We start from the raw sequence: 25,005 nt of genomic DNA, 5'->3' as shown, positions 1-25,005 counted from the left end.
TGTGTTTTTACCCTGATATTTCACTTAGCATAATTTTATTTTAATAGTTGGGTTGTCCTTATAACATGGGCATAGTTAAAGGAACTCATAAAAATTAAACATTACAGGCTAAAAATTAAATACTAAGCACTGATGAGATGTGTATGTATTTTATGGGTTTAATATGTATCACAGGTAAATACAGACACATAATTAGTTGATGGTACATATTTTATAACATGCAATTAAAAAGTGGACTGCTGGAATCCTATTTAAGATTTTATTAACAATTCATTAACTCTCTGAACTATTTAGGTATCGAACCTTAATATATTTAGTTTAGGAATATTTTCTTGGCAGCCTGATCCAGTAGGAGAATAAGCAGTTAAAATAGGTCAGTATTGTGGTTTTAAATGTCTGTTAGTTTTTTTGCTGGCTTGACCTGTTCCCAAAGAAATGAGCAAGAATTAAGGAAGAGTCTAGATTTACAGATTTCTCTCTATCCTTTCTTTTAATGAGGGAGTTACCAAACAAGCATCAAAACAGCACCTTCAATTGCTTCAGCTTCCTCAAAACCAACTGTTGCCAGACAATGCTGCATGGATCACCAGATACCCACACAGTACTTTCTGCTGGTCTAAAAAGATTTAGTGAGTCACTGTCTGCCTCTTTGCCACCTGCTATATTGTATTAGAAGCAGCTGAGAAAAGTGTATGATACTTTCCAACTGTTAATGTGAAGAACTGCCATTAGTGGACATACCCTGTTCAGTCAAGAGTGAAAGCAAAAGAACACCAGTTCAAGCTATTCATGGTAACTCAGATGAAACAGTTTTCCTCAGTGCTGTACAGAGGTTCTGCTGTCTGCTTCTGCCTGTCCTCCTGAACTCTGAGGATACAGAATGAAGGAAAATAAACAAATTTCTGCCATGAAAAACCTCAGCTTCTCCCAGTGCGGTTAAATATGGGCCCTTCTGGCTAGGACTTGTAAGCAAACGTCTATGTGCGCTGAGGGCAACTACTAGAGACATATGTACACTAATTCAAAACATTTAAAAGTATACATTTCTTTCTTCTCTCTCCCACCTCCCCCCAACTATTAAGTAACAATTAAGGGGTGGAAGTGGAACTAGTATACTGACCTCATCAACGTTCTCAAACGCATTGATGACATCATATGGCAAGCATGAGAGCAGATCGATCACAAACCAGGTCTTCAAGTAATTCATGCGAATCAGCTTTGGGTCAGAGATCACCTCTCCTGCTGGCCCCACAAAGGTGGTATGGAAATTAAGCACAATGTCTACCAAAAAAATGACATCTACAATGCTGTCAACTACTAGCCATGCCACGTTGTTCTGTTTTGTTTTGAAGGAGACATTGTAAGGGACCAAAATAGCAGTGTAGAAGGTTAAAATCAAGATGATCCAGTCCCAGGTAGTCTTGAAAACACAATAATGCAAAATTATATGCGGCGGAGTCTTTGGTGCCTCTTGTTTGTACTGCGGGAGGATTTCAGAGCCCAGCTGCAATACCTGTAGTGACAGAGATTTGAAGAGAAAAAGAAAACATGCTTAATTTTTTAACGTTATTTTTCACATTGTAGATTCTCAAGCTTAGTACAAGAGCTGATAAAAACATGTGTCCATTAACCCCTTTATCACCACCAAATGGTAATCAAGTCAGGATAAGTACTCTGGTAAATCAGCATCAACCTAAGAACAGTTGTTGTTTCTTTTAATGCCATTAACTATTTTTCAACACTACGCCTAATGTGCTAGGTCTCCAAGACACATATAGAGAAGAGACAGTTCTAAATACACGAGACAGATAAATGATGGGGAGGAAGGCAGTTGCAAATAGAAATCAATGGCAAAACCAGGAACAATACCACAGCTTCTGAGTTCCAGTCCAGCAGCAGGACCACTGGACCACATTGTTTTTAAACATTGTCTATTTACCTATTCACTATACTGTGTCTGAAATAGTCTTATACTACAATCTATCATGAATGTACAGGCTTTTGTTCCTCTTCTCTGGACCATGCAGGATCAAAGCCCATGGATAACTATCATTAGCCTCAATAAACTTTTTTTTAACTTTAACTTTCCACTGAGTGTCTTCACTATCTGATGGTGTACAGTCAAGTTATAAATGCAGTTAAGTCTGAATTCAAAAAAGCACTACAGTGAAAGATGATGTGTCAGCATGTGTTTTAAACCCTGGACCTCAAGCTGAGCACATGCTCCAAGTGTTTTACATAACTGTAATCTCGATCAATGCTGCCCATTTTAAGTCTACTGTCTCTCCAGTTCTGCACACTAATGCAGAAAGAGTATGATCATGTATTTAATTATTGGGAACGAAAGTTTCTTTTAAATACCTATAATCAAGAATGCATTTGGTTACATCTATGGATATACATAAGGGTGAAACCAACGTGAAGGATCTGTTTCCAAATAAAGACAAGTTAAATTTCAAAATGAAATTTACCCTGGATGAGTTATGGATGAAAACTGAAAGGAAGGTGAAGGTTTGTTTAAGGGAGATGTGTTTGCCAATGCCAGCCTCACAGAACCTGGGAGAAGTATTTAGGAGTATGGTTCTTTTTTCACATTTATTTCCACACAGTTCAGTCCAATAAGGAGCAGAGAAGGAAATTAAATGGGCCACCTTCTCAGGGAAAAGATCAGACAACATAGCTATAATAGGAGGATGTCTTCCTTTCATGCTCCTTATCTCAGCTTTTTTAACGTCAATTATTTAGACAAGGATTTTTATCTGCAGGCTATTCTGAGTGCTTTTTTTTTTTTCTTTTTTTGTGAACTGGTGGGCTTTTTTCCAACAGATTAAGCCAAAGGGGACAAAAGAAAACAATCAGCTACAAGGGTCCTACTTGGATAAAACAGCCTCAGATCAACTTCCCTGCTGCTTTGAACCTCACATAATCATTTACTCTTGTAGACAACAGGGGTGAGACACTGTCAGATCACAGTCCCTTGCACATGTGTAAATGACAATGGGAGTTGCAAGCCTGCTGACTTTGAGCCCAATATGTTCTCCAGAACAGAAGTAGCACGACCTGTTCAAAGACCTGCATGTTAGCATAGAGGCATCAACAGTTTGAAAAAAATAAGGGAACTTAGTATTTTTGTTTCACTGAGTTTCTAGAATGACAGCAAAGAGAGAAAATGAACATTTTCCCCTAAGTAGAACCCTTGCAGACCAAACTAGGACTCAGATATGTCCACTACAGTATTAAGTATTATGCCAGCCATTTGCCACCGTATCCTGGGCTGCATCAAGAGAAGTGTGGTCAGGAGACTGAGGGAAGCAATTCTCCGCCTCTACTCCACTCTCGTAAGGCCCCACCTGCAGTACTGCATCCAGTTCCAGGGTCCTCAACATAAGAAGGACATGGACCTACTGGAGCAAGTCCAGAGGAGGCCATGAGGATGATCAGAGGGCTGAAGCACCTCTCCCATGAGGACAGGCTGAGAGAGTTGGGGCTGTTCAGTCTGGAGAAGAGAAGGCTCCAGGGAGACCTTATAGCGGCCTTCCAGTACCTGAAGGGGCTACAAGAAAGCTGGGGAGGGACTTCTTACAAGGACAGATAGTGACAGGACAAGGGGTAATGGTTTTAAACTGAAAGAGGGTAGATTTAGACTAGATATGAGGAAGAAATTATTTCCTGTGAAGGTAGTGAGACATCACAACAGGTTGCCCATAGAAGCTGTAGATGTCCCCTCCCTGGAAGTTTTCAAGGCCAGGTTGGATGAGGTTTTGAGCAACCTGGTCTAGTGGAAGGTGTCCCTGCTCATGGCAGGGGGGGTGGAACTAGATGATCTGTAAGGTCCCTCCCAACCCAAATGATTCTATGAATTCTCCATATCATCAAGCCTGAGGTGTCTTCAGTCTCTTGTTTGGGTAGGGTGGGGGTGATAAGTTCTAACTCTGGCTCCCTCTCACTGTATCACTAACGCACACCTTGTAAAATGACTCCAACATCTTGCTGGCATTGCTAAAGAGATGAGCTGTCATTTCACAGCTTGAGATGGAAGAAGGGCACCACCTCACACGACCTCTCCCAGGAAAGGCAACTTGCTTTACAGATTGGCAAAGGTCAACTAGGACCTTTTAAGGGCATAAAACACTTCTTTTCATTAAAGGAAGAGAACAAAAACTTATAACAAAGCTTAATTATCTCAGAGAACTAGCATGTGCTTTTAGCATTAAGTACAACAAGAGAGCTCTGGGCTGTACAGAAATAATTGAAGGAGGTCCACAGAGCTTAGTGCTAAAGCTCTAGGTTTTGTCAGGTTGCTGCACTGGAAGTTAGGAGAGCTCTTTTCTCCACTTTTCACACCAAGGGCCACACACAGTCTATTTCTTCACCATCCTTCCAGACACACACACCACCCCTGTATCATCTGGAGATTAAAAGCTATAAATCTCACTCTCTCTGCACCATATAGCAAAGCCAGGTAGATGCAAACAGAAGTACCTTCTGCCCTATTCCAAAGTGCTCTTGCTGCACTCCAGCCTCTAGGGAGAGCAGTGCCAACCTGAAACACAGCATTTGCTGAAGCAGTCAGGTGTGGTTACCCACACACGTGAACTAACTAGATTCAAATTGCTTTTAAAGGTACTTTTCCTGGAGAGGAAGAAAAACCATAAGATATTAATATAAAAATAATCATGAAGAAAATGTACACAGCTATATAAATAGTTATGCTTAGCTCCACTCATGTGCACTGAATAAATATTTCATTACTATCATTTTCTAGAGAACTGAAACAACTCTGGTTTTGAAGGATTGCTCTCTATTACACAGCTATACCACAGTAAAAGAAATACTTGTTTCAGAAAGTTATTAATGTAACTATTATTCCAATTACTTATGATTCATCAGCCATTACAGTTGTATTATCTGTGTTTATTATTTGTGGTAATGATGCATGATATTTTAATAGCTCTTTAACATGGGAGAACACTATTTCAAGAGTAGAAACGACAAATTTCATCATGGGTTCCATAAATGCTGTGTCCATTTTTTTAACACAGCAAAATTTAAAAAAAAAAATTACCCTTGATTTGTTAAAAAATGCAGAATATATCACCAATCAGGAGTCATAAAAGTACATCAAGTGGTTACAATGATTTATTTATTTTTAAGACTGCAGGACTAGGGGAAAAAAAAAAAAACAAACATTCATTTTCAGCTTAATCTGTCCCTTTTGTGTTTTCAACTGCACATGTTTGCTTTCTCTCACTCTCCCTTGCTTTTCTTTTCACAGGCACCCACACAAATTGCTTCCCAGCCAAGGGCTAGGTGCTAAGCTTCAACTTGAAGTAGATTTAAATGGCAGTTATAAGTCCCTGGTAAATAGGGTTTACTGGAGAAAAAAAAAAAAGAAAAAAAAAGTTCCATTATTAAGCAGTGCTGCTAAGCACCCTTATAATTTTTCTGCTTTTATTTCTCATAACTATCACATTTTTAAAATTATGACACAATCTTGTTTACCTAGAACTGCCTGGTAAATATACAGAATACATCAGCTAACACTGTAGGTGCAGAGGACATGTATTATGCAGTCACCAGGAAGAATGGTTCTTACAATCGGCTCTTTGGTGATAAAGCCAGATAAATTTATAAATTACTTTATACTCTTACTGCAAAATGTATTCTCAGAGTTACCTAACACCCTTGCACTAATTACATAATTAATTTAAGCAGTTTTCATATGACTGCAATTAAAGAAGTCAGGCTAAACAAATCTATACACACTGGCGAAAGTCAGAGACTGGGGTTTAACAGACACTGCTTGTACTATCCACAGCCTATGGATAAAACAAAGTAGTTTGTCACTAACACCTTTCTTAAACTAGTATTTCATAAATGATAAAAGAAATTGTAAGCTTTTGTGGCAGGCTCTCATTTTGTATTTGTACAACTCTGCCCCACTCAGGTTCTAGGACACAACTGGATCCTCAGATGTTCAAAACTGTAAGTGAAAAAGAACTAAGAGCAACACAAATAATATTCCAACGTGAAATTTCATAGTGAATAGGAAAAAAAAAAGGATGAATTTTAATCTGAACTTAAGATTTCAAATAGGCTACTGCAGAGATGAAGAAAAAAAAAAAAAAGATTTGAAAATACAACAGGGAATAGTTAAGAGATCCCATGCTCAGTATTATCAAGAAATCTTTCCAGATTAAGAAGCCTTGCACCTCATATGTCTTGTAAGGAAGAAAAGCGGGCTTGTCTGTACGATTATCTGCACTTCGCTTTTCTCTAGTGTAGTTCTATTGACTTAAGTGGAATTACAGCAGATATACAAGAAGATACCTAACATCACAGCTGGGGCTAATGTTCTTTTTAAAATAATGACTGCAATATTCAGTCGGCAATTAAAGAAACTCATTTCAGACATGTAAACTACACACTTGCCCTTTATTATCTGTAATGAATCAAATGGCTGTGCCAGTTAGAATACTTGGCAAAGACTTGTTGAGCGCATTGGCTTGCAAGAAGTTTCAGTAATGTGTAATCACTTGGGTCCAGACTGAGGTTCACTGAGCCAAAGAGAATAACCTCAGACCCTTCGCCTTACATCCTACTGCCTACATTTTAGCATGAACTAAAATTCAAACGTAAACATCTAAAGAGGAGGGTTTTTTGATGCTTAGCCTTGAGTGGGTTTAGGAGAGATAGTGCCCTGGGATTTGGAATATCACAGAATCACAGAATTCCAAATTTGGAATATTCCAAATTCCAGGACACTAACGCAACCTCAGGGTGGATATGTGATAATCACATGGTATTCGTACAGTACAGTGTCCATGTGAATGTCTGCCCCTCCCCTGTGCTAGTATGGTCTCTGTTATTTCTGTACTTCCAATATAAATCAGTTTTCCACTATTGAGTGCATCTGTATTAAATACTGAATAGGTAAACTCCTATCCGTGGGAATTTCATCATCACATGTGATAATAGTACAGACCTGTGCAGGAGTTATTTTGCATAGAAACTAAATGTATACAGGGCAAAATTAACAAAGTACTGACTATATGGAGACCACATGGAGCCCATCAATGGCTTACACCTCCAGCTACACAGGAAGATTAAGACTTATTGACAAGAGTCACAGCTGCTACCATGGCATTCACAGCAATAGGTGATACAGGAATGCTGTGTATAATGTTATATTGGCCATGCTGTTATTAATGCCATATAAAGATTTTCCTTAAGCTGCTTTTACACCAAGAAGACCCTGCTACTGGCCCAGGAGACAGCTACAGGAAACCTGGGACAGTCTCTCCCCCTCGTGGCAAAAGCCCTAAAACCATAAATACTTCACAAGAGCCTTCTCTGTTTGGAGCTTTTCTTAAAACTTTGAGTCTATTTAAATCACAAGGTTTCATTTTCCTGATCTGTCTGCAGTGTTGCTTGTGGCATCTTACAGTTGTTCCATCAGTAAAACCAGTAACCCAAACATATGTTTTAACCACTTTGTAAAGCATGACTGGGATCCCCCTGAAAAAGAACTAGACATAAATGAATGCAGAGAACAACCATGCAACATGTCAAAGGCTCTCCAGAATTTCCTTCTGTACTAGACTGAGTCTTTCTCCCCTCAATTTTTACACAAGTGAATAGTCCAAGATCCTACTAACACTGAGATCCTCAGAAGAACAGAAACTAAGTGAGAAAGTATTACATTAATAATCATGCCATTGTAAGACTTTGCTGAGATGTGAAACACAACACTGCAATTATGTTACATGAAGTATTTTGGACACCTATTTCCATTCCACTGTCCTGGGACAGATTTCACAGTACATGTGCCATATTCTCCCATGCCTGCCACCAGGCTTCAGATTCTGAGGGCCAGGGTGACAGACAGTCCTTGGCTCATGCAGAGACAACATATCCACCAAGGCTAAAAACATTTCTTTATGGTCTCCCAGGGAAAGCAAACATTACCTCAGCAAGTCGCGAATGCTTGTGAACGTTCTCTCCTTTCTGCACACTCGGAGCAAGCTGCTGCAGCACACCTCGGCTGCTTGTGAGGGCACGGGTCAAGCGAGCAAACTTTCCCCAACCTTGAGAAAATATGCAAGATAACACATTACCAAAAAAAGCAGCAAGTGGACCACATAAAGTTTCTCCTAACTAAAAAAAAAAAAACCCCAAAACCCCACAGCAGTTTGCTTTAATACTGACCACAAGGGAGTATAATTTAACCAAGTATCAGATAAAAGCAAATCATAAAATAGGTATCAGGGTGGTAAAGTAATAAAACCCATGACTGCAGTGACTTTGTATTCAACAGCTCTACAAGAGTGCTGTCACATGAACAGCATCTTTTGTAAGGATAAACGTCCACTTTACAGTCATCTTCCATTAAATCCAATGGCCAGATTTGGATCCGACAGCACTGCAGAAGACATTCCAGACTAATCAAGATGTAAGACTGGAATCACACACAACAAAAATTACAGTTGCCTATAACAGAAGTTAATCTGTCCTCAGATGTATCAAGTGTAGATCTGGCATAAGCAGAAAAATACATGTAAGATAATAAAAAGCAGAGCAGAAAAAGCAAAACAAAAACATTAATTTTATCCTCTCTAAACAAAAGGGGGAAATATACAAATAGATTTTCTCAAACTCTAATAAAACATTTAGCAGCTTCTGGCAGCATATGCTGAATCTTAATTCAGAATATTTTTTACATTCATTTCAAATACCTCTCAAAACAGAAGACCTTGAATGGCAGTCACGAGAGCTAGTTACAGCTATAACCTTTATAAGCAGTACTTTGCTACAACAGAAAGTCAAGCAGCATATATATATATATATGGATAATTTTGCGACTCTGAAAGGAAAGTATCAGCACATTTAGTCCAAATTTTGAAAAATGCTAGCACCACCTGGGAACTGTTGAGCAGTCTCACCTCCTACTCCAATTGAGGATGCTCAGCACTTTGCAGATCCAGTTCTTGATGAGAACCCAGTTCTGGAAAAAGCTGTCTCCACATTATGGTTTTATCATCAAAAGAAATTATACTATTATCAGTGACTGTTTTTAAAGACCAGTCTGAAGTTTAGCTTGCAAGTGATTCATGACAAGTACAGGAATACAGGTGGTTAAAATACTACGCAGTACTTTGAATATATCCTTGCCTGACATCTCACTTCGATGGAGTTTGCAGGAACCTATTTGGTAATTTGAGAGATGAGCACAAAAAATCAACAAATTGCATGTATCCAGTATTGAACAAGATCTTCCAGGGTAGACCCGAAAAGAGAGTTTAGCATTTTCTCCTTTACAAATATGCAAAATGGTGCATTTATTAAAGGAAAGGACCAGATTCATGAGACCTCTCCAAAATCAAGAATAAAACTGAATATTTTCTTATGCTTTAAAGCACATTTTAAAGCAAATCTGTCACCAGTAATTTAATAGCCCAGTTGAGGAGCCAACACTTTTGGGCAGCATTCTGCAACAAGTAGATTGAATTTTTTCCATCCAGGAAGCCAGATCTTTCCTGATAAATCCATGTAAGATTAGCTACTAAACTAAAGGACTATTTCTCAGAGAAATAAATCAAAATGACAGAACTTCAAGTGAGGTCAGTTTGTATCTGTTATAAACCTGACCCAAAGCACTTGATTTCTCATAATACATTTCCATGAAAGGTGGTGGAATTTGGTGATTTTGGGTTGTTTTAAAAGATACATTTATGAATTAGTATTCTTTCTCTACGGTACATGAAGAAATACAACTACAATTAATAGGCTAAGGCTTGAAGGCCTTACTACAGAATCACAGAATAGCTTAGACTGGAAAAGACCTTTAAGATAATCAAGTCCAATCATTAACCTAACACTGACAAGTTCCCGACTAAACCATATCCCTAAGCACTGTGTCTACAAGGACTCTTAAATACCTCCAGGGATGAGGACTCCACCACTGCCCTGGGCAGCCTGTTCCAATGCCTGATAACCTTTTCAGTAAATAAATTCTTCCTAATTTCTAATCTAAACTTCCCTTGGTGCAACTTGAGGCCATTTCCTCTCATCCTATCACTTTGGGAGAAGAGAGCGACCCCCACCTCTCTACAACCTCCTTTCATATAGTTGTAGAGAGCAATAAGGTCTCCCCTCAGCCTCCTATTCTCCAGGCTAAACAACCCCAGTTCTCTAAGCTGATCCTCATAAGACATGTGCTCCAGACCCTTCACCAGCTTCGTTGCCCTTCTCTGGACACACTCCAGCACCTCAATGTCCTTCTTGTAGTGAGGGCTCCCCTCCCGCCCCCCCCAAAAAAAAGTAGACATTAAAAGAATGGATCACATAGGAGAAACCATTCATAATGGCCAATCTTTAGCTGTTGTAATTCAGACTGGGCTATGTAAAGCCAACACAGCAGCCACAGCAATTTACACCAACCTAAAACTTTGCTTTCACAGAACTTTTATGCAGCTCTACTACGTTTTCTTCCTGTTCTACAGGCCCACGGGCGAAGGCTGTCAGCATGGGCGTGTGTCCAGCGCTGTAAACGCAGGCTGAGGAGGCCCTGGGGGGCGTTTGCTCCGAGGGGATACGAAGCTCAGCCCCGCTTTCCCGCCCCGGCGGGTGGGCGGCCCGCTCCCGGTGCTGGCCATGGTGCTGAACCCACGGCCGCGCCGCGCCGGCTGCAGCCCAACAGGGCTCGGTGGCAAACGGCAGCCCTGGCGACAAACAAAAAGAGGACAGAGTTCGAGCTTCACAAAGGAACTCGAAATCTGCCCCCCTTTACCAGGCATTTAATGCTTTTAACGCCAGTTAACACAGACAGCCCCTTCTACTAACTCAAACCAGACTGATGGGTGGGGTATTTTCCTGCAAGATTCAAAATTTGGTTCAAAACCCAAGGACAAACTTTCAGTGTGTATTTTCTTCCTGCCACTGAGTTTTCTAAGAATTGTGCTATTCAGACATAAACAGAGAGAGAAGGAAAAGGAAGCACCTCGCCTGAGCTTTCATGCACAAAAGCACTGCCAGACACCTCTGTGGCATGGTTTGTGGCTATGAATGCTCAGCATCTTTGTGTACCTCCCCCTCTTCCCAAGAGTCATCTCCTTTAGAAAGGTACAGCTTAATCCATTCTTCTGTCCTCAGCATCCCTTATAGGTACCTCCCCTGCCCTACATATCACAAATCTCATTTGTGGGTGCCTAAATGGCATGCAAAAGAACAGTTCCTATGAACGTTAGATCTCTCACCATATACTCCAAACTCTGATCTGAAAACAATATAACTGTTTGTTACAGGCCAGAGACTGTGTCAAGAGGCAGGGCTTTCACTTGGCTTTTTGAACCAGCACTGATCTGAAAATGGGAGGTTGGGAGTACAGTACATACCCTAACTCACTCCATACATTGGGTACAGCACATGGGAGCCCAGCTTGGAGTTGCACATGCCACTGTGTGATGATACATGGAAAACCAGGCAAATGCCCTAAGTGTATGAATCTCATCTTTAGGTCCACTCCTCCTTTTTTTGCCTCCCCCCCCCTTTTTTTTTTTTTTTTTTTTTTTTTTTGTGAAAGGAAGATAAAAACGTGGGAACTTTGAAGAATAATTACAGCAGACCTGCAGATTGTGGCACAGGAAAAAGAAAATGAAAATGAGAGAGAACGCCAGTACTAATCCTACTGAATTATAACTTCTCCAATACTGCTTGAAAAGACAGCAGTACCTGTTGAATTTATTGCAATTTTTCCTCCAGAAACCTAAAGACAGACACAGCCTACAGCAAGTCAGATATTTATCCAGTGAAGATAGTTCAAATAATGGACTTAAGCCATAGAAGATAACATAAACAATAAATTCTAAGGGTCATGGAGCTGATTACAAGAAGATGGAGCTTTCCAAGACAAGAAACTAGGTTTCAGAATGGTGCAAGAATATATTGACATTAGTCCTGCTAGGACGAGGGGACCAGATTATATCAGTGAGGAATTCTTTCAACACAAGCAGTTGGTATACCCCTACATCCATTCTTTTCCTCTAGAAACATGGAGAATATAAATTAAATTGAAATCTAATGGCCCTAGGTGATTCTCATATCAGCGTATATATTCCTCAAACAGACAAGAGCTCACATAGCAGACAGCTTGGAATTCAAGAATCAAACATAAAGTTGGATGCCAGCCCCATAGCTGTGCTTGCTTGTGCCTCTGTCTTTGATTCTAACCCATTTTTAAGCATTGTTTGATCACCTTTTTCAGTTCTTCAGAAAATATCATGCAGGGACAAAGCAATGAGATGGCACTAAAACATCTCCAGCTTCAAAAGGATGAAGAGCCTGCAAGATTAACAACACTGATTTCAGCTGTCCTGCATTCCACGATCCTCTTTCAGTTTTCCACCATTTCATTGCAAAAAGCTGAATAGAAACTGCTTCTGAAAACACCCAGGACAAGATGTCTACAACAGGGACAAAAGTTGTCCCCTGACCTTTGTTTCATGGGGAAACATGTCACTGAAATACATCTTTGTAATGTGATGTTTAACTCATCAAGACTTCTCTTCTTAAGGGATGAAGATTCATTTAACAATACTCTTAGGTTGAAGAAACCAATTTTCTGTATTTTGAGGTGAGCACAATCTGTTGATACTCAATCCACAACATTTATTATTTATTTGTAGGTAGATATTTGCTTCCTACCACTCTCCTCAATTTGATCATGACGACTCGTAAATTCAAACACTAGGAACTGTGGCAGTTACAGAACCCTTGTTATCAAGTTACTGATCCGTGACTTACACAATCCCTAGAGTTAGAACAAGGAGCCTTTGCCTGCCAGAGAACAAGCTCGTTTGGTCATGGGTCTATCATTCTCACAGAACTGTGTAAATGAGAGTAAATCAGGATTCTAGCAGTTCTTGCCTTCACTCAAACCACCTTTGTTTTCTTGCACATCAAAGATCCCTGCTTACGTTCATCATGCCTCTCTGCAGTCTTAGTGCTTCTTCCCTTTGAAATTTCATTACTAAAACGGTCTTATTTTTCCATCTGGACTGGGAGCATACCAAAGTTTTTTAATATGCTCACCACTTCCCTTTCATTTGTTTCCTTTTTTAAGAAAACATTCCATCTAGATGAAAGTAGGGTATAACTTAATCAAAATAGTTCAAACACTGTCTCTGCTTATATAAATACATCTTTAAAAAGAGAACAAAAAATCAGACAGCAACAACCAAAAAAAAAAACCAAACCACCACAGAAACAAAAAAGACAAAAAGAAACACTTGGAGTTTTCCCTGAATTAAGATGAAGGAAGCAATCAAAATACTATTTTTTTGTGCAGCCCTGCTTATGATGCAAAGGACAGCTTAGCTGCAAAATGAAATAAAGCTTCTTCTCCACAGATTATAACTGATGATTACTATAAAGCAAGGGAGGTTACAACAGCTATGAGGCTAACAACCATTTTCCTATATGACTGTGATCCTGAATTTGATCATCTTTTGGTATAAAAACAAAGTATCAAAAGCACAAATTAGGATCCAAAGCATAATTTCCAAACTTTTATAAAGCATCATAGCTGCATCTGAATATGTTCACATTGCATTGATAAATGCAAAACCTGTTCAGGCAAACTTCTTGCTAGTTACTCAGACTGCATGCACCGATTGTATCTGTCTGCACAAATTATTGTTTCTGTAAAGTGATGCATGCCACTTCATACACTATTCTCAAACATTGCATACTTGCTGTGTTAGGTCTCAAACCAAAGAAGACATATAGAGACAAAATGCATGAATTCTAAATATAGCATATATTCTAAAATTCAGCTAAGAAGGTGACCTATCACTTCACAAGCCAAATTTAGCTATGCTATAGTTTGATTTTGCCTACTTCTATTCAAGTAAACCTATTTTTACCTGATTTTTTAAAGGGGTAACCATACGGGAAAGAGGGGAAAGAGGCTGTTTTAAAACCATCAGCGTCACTGACATGCTATTTTTAAGTTGTATTATTTAGAATGCACTATTTTTAAAGCTACTACATTTAAAAGCAAACTTACTTAACTTCTATGGAAATAATAAAATAAGGATCTTCTAAATTATCTGACTCAATTAACAAAGACTACAATTAGAAGTCTACTTTTTACATTACTTTAGAATTTTTTTTATTCACTTATTCCAATGTCTGATATTATTAATTAAAAAAATTATTAAGAATGACAAATGGTATTGGGACGTTCTATCTTTCTGAGTCACCTTTTGATAAAAGATGCCTGTTCATTTTTGTGTACAAGACTAATCTGTCATTAGAGCTCAACACTTTCACTCAAAGAGTCACTACATCATTTGCAGCTGAACAATCATGCTTGAAATTGCCAGCAGGTGATAGAAAACTAAGATATACCACAGCTAAGCAGGTTTAGCCTGACAGATTAGTTGCTCTTTAAATTGATCATGTTCTTGTACTACATAACATTTTTCTCTACATAGACATATGGGCATTGTTTTCTAAAAACTTAAATACTTCATGCTATGCCACTCTGCAACTATGCAAATAGCACATATGTTAATAAAATACCTGCATTTGCAGGCAGCCTATTACATATTAAGTGGTCATATGCATGGGAAACTGATTTCACATATAAACACAGTAAAAGAAAAGTAGTTTATAAAAGCTGATTGAAGGTGAAAGAAAGAAAAATAATTGATTTAGCAATCAGTTTTCAGTTGTTCCAATTAAACAATAAATCTCTAAGTTCACAGTTTTAGGTTTTCAGATTGGGAGTTCATTTGAGTTTAGAATATGAGAAACATTCCTACGAAAATTGTTATCCTTCAAAAGCATGCTATAGAATTCCAACGTAATGTTGCACACAGTGCAAAGAATATACCCTCTTCAAATCTCAGGTCTGTAAAAGCAATTATACTAAGAAGAAGCTAATACAATTTTGCCCTTCTCAGATCTTCCAGAAATTATTTCCCCTCCATGAATCCTAGTCCACTATCGACAATTGTCTGACACTCCATACCTGCCTTTCCACCCCCCATCACAGTGCACAATTGCACAATGAGATCTAATATTAAAGACATGGCCACACATGTGGAATTCTTTAATTGTTTGACAAATCAGGTCTTCTTTTCCAAGAAATTGCTCATCTAGCCATCAAGTGACTATCACCTCCTGAGATGCATGCAAAAAAATTCCAAAGCTAGCCTATAGCAAGTAACTTGCATATGAAAGGAAGACATAAGGGATAAATTAAGGATTAGAACAGAATGTGCAGTTTCATTTATATCATGTTTGATTTGTGTATACAGTGACAGAGAACTCTTTACCAGAATGAAACCGGTGCAACTTCATTAATTTTAGGAGATTCAGAAGCAATATTTGGAAGACTCATTTAGCGCATAAACTCTTCCATAAAGTCATAGCACTCAGGGAAGGAGTACAGAACTGTGGATCAGTGGCCTCTAAATAATACATCCAGTTCTTCTGTCTGCAACTTTTGTTAGCCACTTCGCTAGTTTCCATGGGCCAGATGAAGAAGTTTTGCTTATCATCTTAACTCCTCTGCAAGCTGGTGCACTTAGATGTAGGTTTAGTGTTTATATTGCTTTAGATAAGGAACTACTAAGAATTACCATGTAAGAACAGCATGATTTCAAGATTGAAAGGAGATTTAAAAAAAAAAAAAAAACAAAAAACCCCCACAAAATGTTCCCACCCTTCAACAGACTTCTCTTGGAAACAAAAAAGTTATCGTGTTTCCTTGTGTTAAAAGTGAAGGACAAACTCTTTTCACAAGAGTGCATATTACTGTTACATTAAGGATCTTGTGTGAAAGCAAAGAGAAAAGACACAGCTACCACCCCTGACTGAAAGAACCACTTATCAACTGACTAAATGAAGCAACGACCTTCACTCCCAGCAAATAAATGAGAGCCAGCTTTACTGCATCATGCTGATCTATCTTTGCTGTCAGTCCTCATCAGGATACAGTGAAGACCACTAGGCAGGGAAAAAAAATACTGTAGACCCAATCTTTCCAACAAGGTATGTTTTTTAGTTCTATTAAAACAATGAAGAAGCAAACAAATAGCATTAAAAAGAGAAAAAAAAATAACCCACATAGCCTGGAAAAGGGTACATTTGTCAAGGTTGTACTTCCTTTTTTATGTTAACAGGTGTTTCCACTTCGAGAAATTAGACTTTTAAAGACTAACATTTTGAGCATAAATGTAAATCAGTTCACCTTCACAGTAAGTTTCCTGTTTAATTTAATACTACAAATATTATTAAATACTACAAAAATGCAAACAGGAGAACTTACGTCTTTTTGTTTTTACCCCAGAGGATGCAAGTCTCTGTAATTCTCCATATGGGTACAAAAGGTTTATTTCTGACAGGATCTGAACCTGAGTGCAAGTTTATGCTGCTGTCACAGCTGAGTTTGCTTCCAGGTTTCCAGTTTGCTTTCCAGTTTGCTTCCAGGGTGTAACTCAGCAAAGGGTTAACAGCAAAACACAGCAAGACTGCTTCACTCACCAGGACAGCTTAAACCTGATTCAGCTGGAGATTATGGGAATCTCTTTCACATACGTTAAAGGAAACTAGTCCAAAACTTTAATATAAGGAATCCCATAATAATGGTAAGTAACATGAAGCCAGGCAGAATGAAATTATTCAGATCTTCATTAGACTCAGAGACAGTTAATTCCTCAGTTTTCACATAGTGTCATGCACAGTTTGTACAGGGCCCAAGACCCTTCAGCTCCCTCTGACATCAAAGAGGCTGTTCAGAAACACTGTGACTCCTTGGAGGCTATGCTGAAGTGTGGATTAATAATGAATTTAAAAGGGAAAGCAGCACCTATTTGCCAAGTAAACTGTGCTTCCTGAAGCACCTGGGGCTTTCATTAGCAATGACCCTTTCCAGTGTAGGCCAGAACCAATTTGCTTAAGAAACCAGCAACCGTTTCTTGCACAAATGCAGTCCCCAATGACATAGCTACAAGCTATTTTAACATCTAATTCTTTGGCTTTAGTATGTAAAGGACTTCAGCTCTTTCAAGACCAGGGTGTACAAACAGAAGCAGCATATGTATAGAATTGTGAAAAAGACAAACCTTTACATGAATCATCCTCAATGGGCTGCTTGAAAGCCGTTATGTCATTGAAAGTGCAAAGAAATAAAACCACTTTATCCTGCTCATTTCGAATTGGAGCAATTTTCACAAAGAACCAGACAGGTGTTCCTGGAAACAAACATATCAAAGAGTTGGTCAATGGTAGGCAGAACAGTAAATGTCACTTCAAAAATGACACTTCAAAATCAGTCATCTGTAAATGTTACTTTAATGTTGGTTTTTTTTTACAAACACCTATTAGCAAAAATGACAAAGCAGCTGACAGGAGTGTTAGTCAAGTTCTCTGCTCTGCCTCTGATTGGCTTTTTAATCTTCAGGAATCACTCACTATTTCTGGGCTTCAGCTACAAAATGAGTACTCTGAAGTATTATGAACACTTATGAAGTGCTTTGTGATCTCCTGAAAGAAGGGTCCCATGTACATGCAAAAGGTGCACACAACAAAGTCTTGGTGGTTCTGTGCAGAACTTGAGAACAGGCCAACCGTGCCTAGACCATGACCATAATACAGAGTCTTCAACTCAAGAGCATGACCAGTTTAATTGACTTTATACGCCTCTGCAAACAGGGAGCATCATCCTCTAACAACAACATCAGCCTATGCCCAGCTTCAAGAAACGGGTTCTGGGAGCTCTGGTCTAGCCTTCAACTCCTCCCATGCAAAGGAAATCCTTTGCAAGCTGCCTTTCAGTTTGCCTTGTTCTGAGCATGCTCACAATCACTCTAGTGTGAAGGAAGACACCACTGAATTCAGGAAAGAATACGCCATCAGGACCAGGCCATGGGCTTTGGACAGGAGTAAGTTGTACTGCATAGAACTGCACTTTTCTAATTACTGCAGTAAACTGCTAATGAAAACTGCTTGAGAGAAGGTCAACCATATCCTGGGCTGCATCAAAAGAAGCATGGCCAGCAGGTCAAGGGAGGTGATTCTGCCCCTCTACTCTGCCCTGGTGAGACCCCACCTGGAGTACTGTGTACAGCTCTGGAGTTCTCAGTACAAGAAAGGCATGGATCTGTTGGAGTGGGTCCAGAGAAGGGCCACAAAAATGATCAGAGGGATGGAACACCTCTCCTGTGAAGAAAGCTGGGGCTGTTCAGCCTGGAGAAGTGAAGGCTCTGGGGAAACCTTACAGAAGCCTTTCAATACTTAAAGGGGGCTTATAAGAAAGATGGGGACAGACTTTTTAGCAGTCTGTAGTGATAGGACAAGGGTTAATGGTTTTAAACTAAAAGAGCATAGATTCAGACTAGATAGAAGGAAGAAATCTTTTACATGAGGGTGGTGAAACACTGGCACAGGTTGTCCAGAGAGGTGGTAGAAGCACCATCCCTGGAAACATTCCAGGTCAGGCTGGATGGGGCTCTGAGCAACCTGATCTAGTTGAAGATGTCCCTGCTTACTGCAGAGGGTTTGGACTAGAAGGCTTTTAAAGGTCCCTTCCAGCCCAAACCATTCTATGATTCGAGCCTGCACATCACAGAAAAAGATGATCCCAGATAATTAGCCTTCAGATGCTGCTGCCAATTTTCCTTGACATCTATCCACACAGATCACCTTGAAGAGAGAAACTGTCAGTCAGCCCTGCCTTTCTATATTTCTGGCAGTTCTGCTGAGACTACTGAAAAGACCCTAGTGATAGCAATGAAGTTCCAAGTAACAAGATAGTGTCTACCACTCTAATTTCACAGAAGTCACCACATCAATGTTAATGATATTTAAGTATAAGCCAGTTGGAGGGCTCAGAACAAAGTTGGCTCCTGTATGTCATAACATGGCCCCACTGAAGGCACCTTTTTTCAGTCTGCAGTCTTAACTTTGGTGATAAAAAAATTAATCCTTCTCCAACTGTGAGGTACATGGCAATCAGGAAACTTCAGGTTCACCAGGCCTGGGCCTGCAGGGAGCTTGTCCATAAGTTTTCAGACTGTCTCTATACCCCCAATGACAATGAAAAAAACCTCATCATTGCTTTTGCATGCATAAGACGTAAGAGCTGAAGAGAGGATTCAGGCTTGCTTGCTGTGAGCTACATTTCTCTTGAGTCTCCCTTGTGAGCTATGTTTGAGAGAAGGGTCTACATACCAGAGGCCAATAAAAGATGTAAAAATCATCAGGATTCTGACCATCTGGGAAAGCCAGAATAAACAGCACCACACATAATTTTTAGTCACTCATGCAGGAAAGCCTATTTCAGAAAAGGTGATCTTAGAAGACTATTTATTTTCTTTCTTGATCATAGGACCTTTCTCTAGGCTAGAGATCAGATTCTCTTTCACCTGAATAGCTCAGTATTTTGACATGAGTACTACATAGTATATTTCATGCAATAGCTAGTTATAACTAGGGCCACTTGTGCTTCCTGACCGTCCAAGAGTCATAAGGATACCTCAGGTAGCTCACAAGTTACTGCTCAGCAAAGCAAGCAAAGGTATCTTTTTGTCCAACTATGTTAATATAAGAGATGTTGCTACCAGTGCCTCACCTGGCTGTTTCCCAGCCTCCGCGCTTAGCTAACTTTTCTGGCCACAGAAAGCCAGGGCATCTCCAAGACCCATGGACAACTTCCATAAATGAAGTTCAATTCCTAAGGCTCCCACTGTGCCTGCATAACACAGGCAGTTCAAACCCTGGCTTAGATTCCATGCCATATGTACAACCACCTCTATAAACAGCAGGATATATGATGCATGGAGGTCTCTGCTCAAAAAGCAGAGAAATTCAGATGAAATCACTGATGGCTATTTTTGGAGCATGCCTGCATGGCAGAAAGTATTTAGGGGTCAATATGTATATATATATTTTTTTTTTTTTTAAAGAGTTAGCATTCCTGAACAACTCCTTTCAATGAAGTATGATCAAACCAAAATGCTAAATGCAAGAAAATTTTCAGCAAAGTAACTGTGCCAGTAAAATCATCACTAACTTGTTAATGAGCTTAGACGACACTGCCACAAAACAGCCAACAGCAATTTTCAAGACAGTAACATTCTTTACACTACCCTTTCTCAGGAACTCCTAAAATTGCCTATCTCCATTTCCTCTTGCCTACTTATCTTTCCCATCTTCATATGTGAACTATTTTGAGGCTGATCAAATCTGTATCTTGCTCTCACACAGACTCTTTGGTGACTAATTGCTTTTTATTTTACCTACCTCAATGCCCTTCACTAACACTGTAAATTTTTAATCATCCAGAATCCCCACCTACAGCTTTGCTTTTTGATCTCCATCTACATGCACTTGTTTTTTTGATTAGGGATGTTTTTTCCCCTCCCCAAAAACACTCTGTATTGTTTTGCTACTTCAAGCTATGGCCATTCTGTTATGGGTTGCTCATAACATTAGCCTCATAGCATTGAGGCTGAATTACACACTCAGCTCTGCCTCTCACAGCTGTAAAAACTTATTACCTTGCTTTTGAAGATGCTGTACACATCACAGAACCAGAAATGATGCAATTCACCCTCTTATTGTGGCTATTTGTCAGATGCGTGAGACGACATCTTCTCTTTATGATTATGGTATGATATGTTGTTGCAAGATTTTTCTAACATGTTCTGAATGCAGCAAGAGGAAAGACTTTCTGATAACCTGTAGAAGGCTGCTGCAGGGCAAGGAGCTTGTATCAGCAAGATTCTCACTTTCTGACTGCTTTACTTGCACTCCTGTGCTGCATTATTTATAGTAAAAAGAAAAACAAAACACTGTTTTACCTAGAACCAAGCGTAGATCGTAGTGCTGTGCCCCATAGGCAACCAGAAAGAGCCAGATGTCCTTGATAGCTAAAAGTAGATGGTTTTGATGACTGTCACCTATTTGGGTACCCTTATAATTTCCAGAGTGTCAGAGTGACACAAACAGGGTGCATTCCAGGGCAGAATGTAAAATCAAGGTGGCACAGGTGGTCTGTGTAAATTACCTTCCAGTTTGGGATCTACACAGTAACACAGCAACAGCAGAAATAAGTAGATGGAAAATTCTGCCAGGCCATGTACCTGCCTCCACAACACTGTTCAGTACTTCTCCCTGCAATGTGTTCCCCACCATCTTGTCAGTCTCTTCTGTGAATAAGAGACAAGTGGATACAAAAACACAACTGTGAGGTGAGTGCTCATAGTGATGGGTTACACTGGCTTTCCATAGTGCTCTGCAACCAGGAGCTCATTTACAGTAGAACGGAGATCTGAACTGTGGGAACACACTGAAAGGCTCAGCCAAGATGTGGCTGTGCTCAGCTTTTTTCCTGCATACTGCTTTAATTATCAGAAGAATTTTACTTTTTAAACATTAAACAGTTTATTTAACTATTAAACAGGAAAGCTTAAAGTATAAACCACTTATAAATCAGGTCGGAAACCAGAATTTCAACCTCCTACGAGCAGCTCTCATACTCTTGGTGTCAAAGCGGATGTCACTGCTCAGCCAATCACTACTGGCAAGAGGAACAAACAAGGCCATTTTAATGAAAAATGTGATTTTTTGATTCAGGCTATGGGTTATTCAGGCAGTGAGAGAAACTGCAGCATGTTTCAGAGCTCTCATAGCAAAGCAAGAGTAACTTCCCCATACGCCCCCAGTCTGCATTGATGTACAGCCACGCAGAGACTGTTTACCAGTGTTTCCAACAATACATCTACTTTCATTTACATTTTGTGTTCAGTCCTGGCAAACTCTCTCACTGGTGAAGTTCAATGATAATGCCAATGCACAAACAAAGAAGTAAACACTCGTGAGACACGTTGGCTTCTGTTAGATTTGGAATCAACAGTGAAAGAATCCAGAGTTTGTCTTAATGGCATAGGACCAATGCTGCTAGAAAAGAGAATGTCACTTCAAAGCTGGCAGAGAAACAGCATAAACTGGGAAGAAATTAAAATCTACAATGAACTTCTGATGGTAGCCTGTAGGATCAGCCTGACTAGTGGTACTAAAGTTACACAGCTAATTCCAGAATTAATAGATGCAGCTCTTAATGGTCTTCACTGGCCTGAGCACAGGCAAGACAATTTTAAGAGCCATGATTCGGGTGCCAAACCTTCTCTAGACTAACACACAGTAAACATCTCCACACCTTATAATTTCCCATCTGTAACACAAATAGTACTGTCTCTTCCCCCTCCTCTTTTACAGTCCAGTGTATTTCAACAGGGCTATGTTCAGCCCCTTGCCAAGAACACCAGGATTTAACACGCTATTTAGCTGTGGCTGAGATCCTTCAGAAACTATCATAGCATCAAAATGAATGAGACATTAAAGGTCTATTCCTTATTCTTCATTAAAGGTCTTCTCCCCCTGAGCACATACTGACGACCCCTCCTTCAGTTTTCCATTCTGTCAAACAAAAATAGGCTACAAGGAACATCAGAATCACTGTCTAAATGCACGCTTTCCCCATACCCTGAACCATCTAATCAAAGAGGTCAATTTACCAGCTGTGTTTCAAAAGTACAAAAAGCACATTGCTTAAATAAAACTGTGATAAGTAATTTGTCTTTCCACAAAGTAAAACAAAATTAGTTTATAAATAGAATGAAAAAAACATGTTTTGACAATTCAGCTGTCTTCACTGCCTTTACTGAATGGGGCAAGTTTCCTCAAAGCTGTACAACCTCTGCAGTACTTGATAATGTCTCAGTCAAACAGTCATCAGACAGGTATTGCCCTAAAGGTAAACAGTCAAGCAGTATGGAAATGAAAAAGATAGAAGCATGTGCTGTGTCTCCACCAACTCCTACATGCAGCAATGCAGACAGCAGGACTTCAGTAATGTGAACAGCATGGCTGACCATTACAGTCATACCTTCTGGGGTTTCATTTACACCCAGCTACTCAGTATGAGATTGTTTCTGTCCCACACAAAACAAATAGTTTGTCCAACATTAAATTAGCAAACTGATGAGGTGTGATCAGAAAGAGTTAGGCAAGTCACTATATCCACGCAGATTTTAACCAGAAGCACAGAAGAGCCTCTGACATTTGACCATGCAAGACAAAGAGCAAAAGTCTTCCTATAGACTCTACCTTCTAGCGGAGAGAGTGCACTGAAAGAGAACAAACCAACTCGGTATGTAGGAGCTCACCACTCTGTGCCAATAATAAAAGAACATACATTTCCAGCAGTTTAAAAGCTGTAACCTTTATGTTTTCTGCATCTAGTGCTGCTATGCTCTGGCAGCTAATGCTTCCAAAGGTCAGATCTTTACACGTTAAGATAAGGAAAATCAATTTCAGTCCCCACAGATGGAATCATTACACACAGAGGTTATCCTATCACACTGGAACAACACAGGAGGAAAAAGGTTCAGCCACATCCTTGTACTGCAGCAGTGTTGATATGGTTTACCTGATTCTGAGTTCTCTGAAGAACAGAAAGTGAGTATAAGGAAGGGGAAGACACAGGGAAGTTTTGAAATGTTCTTTCCATTTACCCCAGATAAAATATTTTAAGCATTACTACAGGGAAGTCTCATTGCCCTCAATATGTTTAAGGAGATAACAGCAGGTCTTGCTTGACAACACATTTGAAGTTCATGAGTTGTATGAATCCAAAATGCTTTGACTTGACCTTCCTGAAGGTAACTACACTCACACAGATGGATTTCACAGAAGAGGAGATGCAGATGTGCATGCTGCTTGACAAATATGGAGCTAGATTTCAATGGAAGGCTCAGGAGGATACATGCCACTTTACTCCAACACCTTAATTCTTTCCTGCTTCTGGTCCTATGCAATGATTTGCTTTAGTAATTTATAGAATCATAGAATGGTATAGGTTGGAAGGGACCTTAAAGATCATCTAGTTCCAACCCCTCTGCCATGAGCAGGGACATCTTCCACTAGACCAGGTTGCTCAAAGCCTCATCCACCTGGCCTCGAACACTTCCAAGGAAGGGGCAGCCATGACTTCTCTGGGCAACCTGTTGCAGTGTCTCACCACTCTCACAAGAAAGAATTTCTTCCTAATATCTAATCTAAATCTATCCTCTTACAGTTTAAAACCATTACCTGTCATCCTATCACTACCTACCCTTTTAAAAAGTCCCTCCACAACCTTCCCAATATCGACCCCTGAGGGACACCACTCATCACTGGTCTCCACTTGGACATTGAGCCATTGATCACAACTCTCTGAGTGTGACCATCCAGCCAGTTCCTTATCCACCAAGTGCTCCAATTGTCCAGTCCAAGCCCCTGCAGCTTAGAGACAAGGATGTCATGTGGGACAGTGTCAAATGTGAGGAGCCCAGTGGTGGCAATGGTAAGTTCCGTGGCTGAGCACTAAATTTCAAATGAGCACGACATCTTCAGAGGTAGAGAAAAGTGAGTAAATTTATATTCTTACAAAAATTTACTTCAGTAATAATGGAAGCAAGTGCATCAATAAGAAGCCTGCTTTTGCACTGCTTGTAACCCAGACCTATGTTGTAGATGGAAAACTAGGCAATGCAAGTCCAAGTTTAATTTACTCAGCCATTTTAATTTATGAGGCTAACCATGAAGTGTAAAAACACAACAAATGTCTGTCAAACTCTCATTAGAAGTCAGATGTTTAAAGCTGCATCAGTTCAAATAAGCTAAGATATGACTAAGAGAAGATACAAAATATTTTCTAATACACTAGGCTGTATCCTTCTCACTGATTTCAGTGAGACTTAGCAATGTTTTGATTTTTCCATAGGAAAATAAACAATACTTCCAGCATCGCTGGACACTCACATCTAATCAAACAATGGAACTGAAGCTCTCACATGAAATTACTGTCAACCAGCCTGTTGTCATTTTGCAGTCCAGATTAAAGAAAGCTTTCATTTTGTTTCCTTCCAGGTATGACCATGAATCCCCACTGAA

At 39.6% G+C, this 25,005-nt stretch overlaps 1 protein-coding gene across 1 annotated transcript in view; it reads right to left on the bottom strand.

The window, feature by feature from the left end:
- Positions 1-25,005, bottom strand: part of LOC104520823 (potassium voltage-gated channel subfamily H member 1) — a gene marked incomplete at both ends in the record, with an annotated part of 96,166 nt that overhangs the window by 67,610 nt on the left and 3,551 nt on the right. The window contains 3 exon segments of the mRNA XM_010162622.2: positions 1,121-1,513; positions 7,969-8,087; positions 17,133-17,261. Coding sequence (XP_010160924.2) covers positions 1,121-1,513; positions 7,969-8,087; positions 17,133-17,261 — 641 coding nt within the window.

Source organism: Antrostomus carolinensis, unplaced genomic scaffold (genome assembly GCF_000700745.2).
Source record: "Antrostomus carolinensis isolate BGI_N321 unplaced genomic scaffold, ASM70074v2 scaffold9102, whole genome shotgun sequence".
In the NCBI taxonomy this organism is placed as follows: Eukaryota; Metazoa; Chordata; class Aves; order Caprimulgiformes; family Caprimulgidae; genus Antrostomus; species Antrostomus carolinensis.
The sequence above is the reverse complement of the archived record's forward strand: the minus strand, read 5'-3'. Positions and strand labels throughout refer to the sequence as shown.